The 8,540-nt window shown below is 46.4% G+C and overlaps 1 protein-coding gene across 3 annotated transcripts; it reads right to left on the reverse strand.

Moving 5' to 3' along the window:
• Nucleotides 1-1,035: 1,035 nt before the first annotated feature.
• Nucleotides 1,036-8,335, reverse strand: LOC122366597 (60S ribosomal protein L13-like). Of its 3 annotated transcripts, none has more exons than XM_043339017.1 (5): nt 8,278-8,335; nt 7,897-8,146; nt 5,980-6,153; nt 3,836-3,976; nt 1,036-1,194 (listed from the first exon to the last, which is right to left on the reverse strand). In XM_043339017.1, the coding sequence occupies exons 2-5, from the start codon at nt 8,137-8,139 to the stop codon at nt 1,081-1,083; spliced, it is 672 nt and encodes a 223-aa protein (XP_043194952.1). In that variant the 5' UTR covers nt 8,140-8,146; nt 8,278-8,335; the 3' UTR covers nt 1,036-1,080. The 3 variants fall into 3 exon arrangements, with proteins under 3 accessions (XP_043194952.1, XP_043194951.1, XP_043194953.1); XM_043339016.1 differs by having other exon boundaries at nt 8,290-8,313; XM_043339018.1 differs by lacking the exon at nt 8,278-8,335 and adding an exon at nt 8,247-8,273.
• Between the last annotated feature and the right edge of the window lie 205 nt (nt 8,336-8,540).

Here is an 8,540-nt window from a genome sequence, read left to right on the forward strand (position 1 = left end):
AAGTGTTAGTGGAAAACGATGTGCGCGCTACAAGCCCCCGCCCCCATGACCCATCCGGGCCAACCCGGGACTGGCCCCTCCTGTGAGGGGCCGGTCGGCCGGCCGGGCGTGCGGAGCGCCGACCTAGACGGGTCGACGCTTCGCTCGCCCGGTCGGTGGCTAGGGGGCACCGCCCGGGGCTGCTTGCCGGGCGGTGCGGGCGGGGGCTGGCGGCCCGCCTGGAGCGCCGGGGAGGTAGCCATCAGATCTCCCCGGCTGGGGAGGTATCCCACAGCTCTCCCCGGGGCCGGGACGGCATATGTCACGGATTGACACCGTCCCGGCCTGGCCAGGCGGGTCGCCGATGGGAGCACAAAAATGTTTTATGCTTATTTTTGTTTGTGTTTTATGTGAATTGTGTTAATAAAATGTATGAAAAAAAAAAAAAAAAAAAAACATAGCGCCCAACAAATTTTGCCAGTTATAATCCCTGTAGACCTATGGCCAATGGCCATAGCATGAGCCACCGACATAATTTAGCTGACAAAATGTCTGCTAACATTTCAGAAGGGATGGGGAGAAGCTAGTTAGTCCGCAACGGAAAACGCGCCACGCAACGCTGAAGCCCGCGAGTGACGATGTGTTATTATGAGTCTAATATATAGAGCGCAGGAGCGACTCGTGCCCGGGCCCTCGCTACCGCGGCCAGTCCAACGCTCATCCAACTGATCTACCGGACAGGCATGCCGATAAGTGTTACAGTACCACGAGCCAATATCCGCCGTGACGTGTTGCACAACCCAGAGTCCCCACCGGCTGTTGCAACCAAGCCCGCGTACCCGTACAGTTGACAACCGCTCTGCTGTGGCGTGCTACACGTCTGTACGGCTCATATACCAGCGCGCTGTGGAAGTCTGCCACCCGGTGTAACTTCCCCATTCTCCCCGCCCCGTTATTTGGAGACACGCCGTGTCTTGCCTTCGTGTGGCAGAGCGACCCCCGCCAGCAGTCCCCTCTCTCCCTTACCCCAGTCCCACCCTGTCAGACACTGCGGGCTCCACGGCGGGTGGTGTATTGGTTCGTAACGGTCTGACACGGTGATCACTTGCCCTTGGCGGCCTTCTTGGCTGCCGCCTTTCCGGCGATCTCCTGATCCTCGGCCGCCTCCTTGGCGCGCTTGGCACGGAGACCCCACATGCGCGCTGTGGCGCGACTCTGGAACACGAGACACCGGCCCGGTCAGCCACGGTCGGCGGGAGGGAGCGGACAGCGGTAGAGAGGGGCGAACAGATAGAACAACCAGACATTACTGACTGTGAGGGCGGTAAGCAGCGGGCGAGCCAAAACAGGCACGACACGGGAAGGCTGTATCAGTTTTAAAGGGACTATCCCACCTTCTAAAATGTTGTTAAAACCAGTTAAATTGTGCCCAACTTTATAGATTGGATGACCAGGAACACGGTTCTGGCATTTATTTTTCATTAAACATCTTAGGCTTCCCATATTCCAAACACAAACTTTCAAATATGTGACGTCACAGCCCAAATTTACCTCCTTCCCCAGGCCACATTACTGCCATAAAGCTGATTCTTTTTACTCTGTAGGCACCACAACAAAGTTCAGACCAAGTTTTAAGCGATTTTTCAACGAACAAACCCATTTAAATCAGAATGACTAAACGAGGTGACGTCACACTAACGGTCGCTCCATGTTGAAGATAGGGCCTTGCACAAGGCCCATTTTCAAATGAAGGAAACGAATTTCTTCAACACCAAGAGGCCGCGGGGGTTGCAACCTAGATAGATAGTGGTTTCTGAACCTCGCCGCAAACTTGGCTATCTCAACTCAAACCCCATGTTAAAGATGGGATAGTCCCTTTAACCCAGCTTCAAACACGAACAGAATTATAAAACATCGGTAATAATACGTTCCACGGAGATGTAAATGCATCCCCCTCCCGGAAAAAAGAAACATAAAAATGTTACTATATATTAATCCGCGAGTAGGTAGAACAAATCTTTTAAACGTCGAGCCGATAGGCGAGACGTTTAAAAGATTTTCCTACCTACGAGCGGTTTAATAATTTTATCCCGTACCGCCGGTATCTTTCGGGAGCTTAAAGGTAAAAAATACATTTTATACAAAAATACGACATATTTCAGCAGAGCCAGAGACAACGAGAAGCAGAGACGGATGAAGCTTTGAAAAACGGTCCAAACAATGTGATCAGTCTGAAATTGACAGGTACATTGAAGATGAAGTCCAAAATAGAACTAAAAAGGAAAAGGAAAATGATGTTTAATTGCGTTTCCCTGCACATGGGGGAGAGTGGGGTAAGATGCCCAGGGTGGGTAAGACGCCCCACCCCCTCTAGCGGCGAAACAAAGAATCGAGCCCGGAAATTAATGTTCTTAGCGTAAAGCGGATTAAGCCTGCCTTGTTAACTGCACAAAAATTTCCGAAGCTCAGTTGGGCAACAGCTGGATGGTGAGTGCATGTTTTTTTATTTGATGCTTTCAAAAAATATTTTGGTGTCAAAACATTGTAAATATCAAAGAAGGTAGATAATTTTTGCGTCCCTTGCCATAGTCGTGATACATTAACATGCGTGTACTGTGTCCAAACAGTTTGTTTCAGGGTGTAGTTTTATGGCTAACAAATTGTACTGATTTAACGTTACCTCGGCACCTTGGGGTAAGATGCCCCCTGTCCTGATGGGGAAAGACGCCCCCCTAAATCCGTAGGCTGTCCTTCAAGCAGCCCGTCAAATAATTTATTACATGCTTGTGATGAGAGACAAAAGCCGATCTGGGACTATTGAGAGTCCAGCACGGTCGGGTGCTCCCCATGCCGGTCTCTCGGCCCACACAGCGACTTTTTGGGCGGCATCTGACTCTGAGAGCCCTCACGACGGCCTCTGTGGGCCCGATTATTGGCTCCAGGGCCCCTCACGACATCCTTTGAGGGCTCCCACGTTGGCTCCACGGGTCGCGCTGGCATCTGAGGTCCCCACGATGGGCTCGAGGGCCCTCAAGCATCATGAAGACCTATAAAGGCCCCACAGTGGTCTCCGAACGCCACCACGGAGGCTTGTTTGGCCGCGCTGGACTATGATGGCCCTAACAATGACCTCTGAAGCCCCTTACGACCACTTTTGAGGGCCCTTACGATGACGTTTGGTGTCTACTGCAGGCTCGAAGGGACTACTGATTCGTTCAGGCGATTCACGTGCCCATTTATGTCACTTATAGTGCAGGGGGCATCTTCCCCAACGCCAGGGGGCGTATTTCCCACCCTGTGGGGTAAGATGCCCCCTTTCACTTCTTCAAGAAAATGCTTAATAGCAAAAAATGTTATCATATTTCAGGCACGATAGTGTGATATTTTTGGAGAAAAATGATGTCGGCTTCCGTTGAAACTCCAAGTTTTTGCTTTGCGATCGTCATTTTCGAATTATATTTGACATAGTAAAACCCTGGGCATCTTTCCCCACTCTCCCCTACTGGTAAAAATAACGAGACGGTTAAATGGCAGAAATGTCTACTAGACGTTTAACAGTTTGTTAATCGTCACTAGACATTTAACAAATCAGTTAAACGACATCTGATAATTTTCTCTCTTTGCACGTGGAGCAATTGTACACTGTCTACGGTGCGAGATAGTATTTGAATAACACAATATCGATCAGATTCTGGGCAACTAAATTGGTCTAGTGTCATATAAATTAACCATCCATCCAAAACAAATAATACATCTGGCAAAAAAAAAGACAACTAGACCGCAGCCGTTCACCGAGTGTAATATCCGTTGCCCAGCCCCCATACCAGCTGACCACCGCCGACATCCCGTCACTCACCCTGCGGAGGGTGTTGAAGGCCTGGAACTTCTGGTCGTCCTCGGTGATGGCCCGCGAGGTGACGCGCAGCTTGCCGGAGCGCCGCGACGGCAGCGGCATCAGCTTGCCCTTCAGCTGACTGGCCAGCTTCAGCTCCTCCTCCTGCAGACAAGATGCGCAACAGACTGTCAGATCGCAGGTGTTTGAATGGACTTTGGGTGAGCCGACTACTGAGTTCATCTTCCCCCAATTCAGACGGCAAGCATCGGACGTGCGCTTAAGACTTGATAACGAGTGCGCAAACATTGTAACAGTAACAGCCACGATAAATTTTGACGTCTGAATATAATCCTGCAGAGATCCATAATTGGCACTCGGCCATAAAGTTGCACGTGTGCATATGGCCGGTGGCACAAGTTGCACGTGTGCCACCATTATGCAAACAGCACGAGGAAAGTAACGCATTCAAATCTGCTTTTAAAACGGCTTACTGTCAAGAACAAGGGCATCAAACGATCTCGAGGTAACTACGTCGATTGCAAATCCACTACTGTGGACGTCAAACCGCGTGGGACGCGACTTTTTCGCAATAACTTTTGAATACGTTGCCTCTCAAGAACGAAACTTCGGCAATGGACGTTTCAGACCCCGGCCTAATTTTTATTACAAAGGTTTTTCAATGTCCGATCAATATTTAGGGCACTTCCCGTTCACTCGTAATGCTAAGTGAAATATCAGCCCGGATGGCGGCTATCGTCAGGCTGCTCGCGAAGCCCCGCCTACCAACTACGAATTCCCTGCCATCTACCGTTCAGACACGACTGCCATCTGTCGGTCGATCCTCACTCAGAACCGGTTCTGCATGCTGTGTGCGTCGGGTCTCAGATGGGCGGACATCTCGAAACCGAGATTGTTCAGTATGGCCTTTTACCAGGTTTTTTAATCCGAGAAAAAACCGAGATTGTTCAGTATGGCCCTTTACCAAATTAACTATACGAATTATTGACTTAGCAGCAGGGATGCAGAGCCTTGAAAATTTGAGTCAGCTCCAGCTCCGGCTCCGGCTCCGAGTAAAATGGCTATACGGCTCCGGCTCCGGCTCCCACTCAGGGCAAAATATGACGGCTCCGGCGGATCCGGCTCCCCACCGGCTATGCGTACCGGTGCATTATGGAAACATTTAAGTTGGGGCATATTGGGGCTTGGCAGGATAACACGAAGTGTACTAACGTTCCTGGCGGTTTGATATCTACAAGAACCTAAAATTAAAATTTTAATTAAAAAAATTAACTTGACTGTGTAAATATATTATATTATTATGTATCTCGTATTTCGTATTATTATGTATCGTATTCAGCCCGTATTTTTTGTTTAATAAACTTGGTTATGATGATGATGATGATGATCTCATTTACGTAGGTAATTACGTTGACAAACTTATTAAATAATCATTTAATTATTTTCTGTTATTCTTAAATCATCGTAATATTTGGCGTACGCGTATATTCTTCATATCTGGGTGACATTCTAAGCGAGTCGAGAAAATATTTCATTGATAGAAGTGCGAACAGTCAACACAAGCATGAATAACGTACGCCATGCGGCTGGGTGTGTTGGCAGGAAGCACCGCGTACCAACCCCTACGGACCGCGACTGACCGGTCTCGGGTCAGGTAGCGCCTCAGGCAACGGCCAGCCGAGGCGGAGCTTAGCTCCAACGTCACACTATGGCTCCGCCCCTTGTGGAGTAGCCTCTGCTCACCGAGAGAGTTTCAGGAGCAAAATTTAACATTACGAGTGAACGGGAAGTGCCCTAAATATTGATCGGACATTGAAAAACCTTAGTAATAAAAATTAGGCCGGGGTCTGAAACGTCCATTGCCGAAGTTTCGTTCTTGAGAGGCAACGCATTCAAAAGTTATTGCGAAAAAGTCGCGTCCCACGCAGTTTGACGTCCACAGTAGGTAATAAGTAGGATAAGACGACAGAGAAACAAACGGAAACATACCGACTCAAGGGTAAATAAAGAAAAAGAATAACGCGGAAGCATACATACCAGCAATAAAGCAAGGCTGTTAGCCAAAGGAAAGGAAAATATCTTGATGTGATAAAAACGCCTAACACCTCAATTGCAGCAGTATGATACTGCGTGTACTCGCCACTCACCGAGCTGTCTCCCTTCTTGGGCTTGTTGGCCGTCTTGGGGAAGAGGATCAGCTTGCTCTTGTACTCCTTGAGCCGGCGCACGTTGCCCTGCATGGCCTCGACCGACTTGTTGCGGCGTCGGTGGTCCACTGTGATGCCGATGGTCGGCGCCAGCCTCTTGGGGATACCGGCGGCCTGTCGGCGAGAGGTACACGTGAATCCGGGCACAAATAAATCACACCGCGTCGTGACAGTATCTCGACTAAATCTTACCAGCATTGATATGATCTGTGTTAATGGTGCAGAATTAATTAATGTTGATCTGTGTCTTGAGGGTGAATGTTCAGTGCATGCTTAACAGTTAATGGAAATCTAAAAAAAAAAACGAAATTAGCTATAGCATGCACACAATCAGCCGAGGTTGCCCTGTTAGGTGATTTGGGGGTTGTGTTGATGATGTTTTAGGGGTTAAGGACACCTGTCCTGGACTGCAGTGGTCATTGGTGCGCATTCAATAGGAGCAACTGGAGAACACCTCGCCATAAAGTTATGACATGGTATCACTGGTGCCGTCTCAAGCCAGCACTGCTCTCTTTAGCCAAAAACAAAGTGCAAAAACTGTTATAAGATACCTCACATTTTTTAATATAATAAGTGACTCTTGAGAACTAAGCAAGCTGGAGCAGCATCTGCCTAATTAATATCAATGGCCTGTAAAAGCACAATACTCTGGCTTGCTAGCAAACTTACAAAACTCAAGTCAATGTTCAAAGAAAATAAAACTGACAATATTTGACAAAACACCTGTCCCCATGCCAAAAATACAATAGCTGTGAAAACTGGTATGCATACATCATACAATCTCAATAAACAAACTTATCACAAATAGCAATCAAATACAACACATCCCTCTACCTAACCTTGTCACTTAACCATATCTAACACTTGACTAACAATAACAACGAGCACCTTGACCTACACAATCTCAGTACTGTCTGTGTGGTCATTTCCCTCTTTTGCACTCTTTAAAAACTGAAGAAATTAAAAAAAAATCATGAAAAGAAAGAACACATCCTTCTAAGGTACCTAGAAAAGATCACATATATATATTTATGATACTTTTTACACAAAACATTTATAAGTTACACCCAACCGCTCGTTGAGTCAGATAGGGTTATGTGGTATGTAAGTAGATTTAGGTTGGAGGTTAGGTTGTAGGGAAGGTTGTAGGTTGGGTATTAGTAGAGCAGATGTCACAAGAAGGTTTTACAACCAAGGAGAGGCGCTATGCCTGGAGGTACTTCTTTCTAACAAAACCTAAACAAACCTAACCTAACCTGACCTAACCTACAACATACAACCTATAAACCTACAACCTAAAAAACTACAACCTACAACCTACAAACCTACCCTACAACCTACAAACGTACAGCGCCTCTCCTTGGTTGGAAAACCTTCATGTGGCATCTGCTCTACCAATGCCGGTAGGTTGTAGGTTATGTTGTAGGTTGGTAGGTTAGTAGGTAAGGTTAGGTTAGGTTAGGTTAGATAAGGTTTTTATTTCGGCTTGTATTGTATCTATATTTAGCATTGAATAAATGTATGAACAATTTTCTAGGTTGATACATGGTTTGTGACAATATGGTATGGTTTTTATTCAATTTTGAGCCCAGGGTGCAAGAGAGATTTGACTGTCTGTGTGCATCATCCTCTAAAGGCTAGTTTGCCGCACTTTTCACAAGCATTTATAAGGTTTTCTTTCCTTTTACTCTTATTCTACAAATCCATTCACGCAAATCTCATTGCACAATGCACATCAATGAGCAATCATAAAAATAATAACATTGAGGCTATGGTACAATATTTGTCTTAATAATTTCAGCTTAACAATTATGGTGTAAGTCAAGTGAAAAAAATTTATCACATAAACAAACATACCTTCAGCTCCTCCAGAGTGAACCCACGGCCAGTCCTCTGCTTGGTGTTGTAGCGGAATGTGGGGCAGCGAACTACAGGCTTCAGCTTGTTGGCAGGCCTGGGGGCCATTTTCCTGGCCTTCTCGACACGCTTCTCATGCCTCCTGATTTTCCGGGCAGGCTGATTGAACCAGCACTTCACGTGCTCCTGCCACTTCTTGTGGAAGTGCCCGTTTGGCACCACGTTATTCCTTTTGGGCGCCATGGTGACACTGTAAGATAGAAAAGAACAGCGAGCCGCAATGAAACTATTCAACCTGGCTAATAAATCACTCTGAAACCACACAAAGAGCACCTAACAACACAAATTACGGAAATATGTCCAAAATGTAACCACACTCACCCGTAAACACACGAGAAAGGAAGACAGGGTTGCCATTTGCAGAAAACATCACTCAAGAATCTCTTTAAGAATATTTCCGTAGTTAGCCGGTAAATTACTTGAATTTTACGTTTTATATATTTTGTATGAATCAAAAATAAATCATAGAATTTTTAATTAAAATTTTTTCATAATGATCAATAGTAGACCACTAAATTAAAATGTATATTATGGCATTCATTCCTTCGCTTTACAGCATCAGATTCAGGACACAGGAAGATGAA

The sequence above is a fragment of the Amphibalanus amphitrite genome, unplaced genomic scaffold (genome assembly GCF_019059575.1).
Source record: "Amphibalanus amphitrite isolate SeventyFive unplaced genomic scaffold, NRLGWU_Aamphi_draft 000818F_arrow, whole genome shotgun sequence".
In the NCBI taxonomy this organism is placed as follows: Eukaryota; Metazoa; Arthropoda; class Thecostraca; order Balanomorpha; family Balanidae; genus Amphibalanus; species Amphibalanus amphitrite.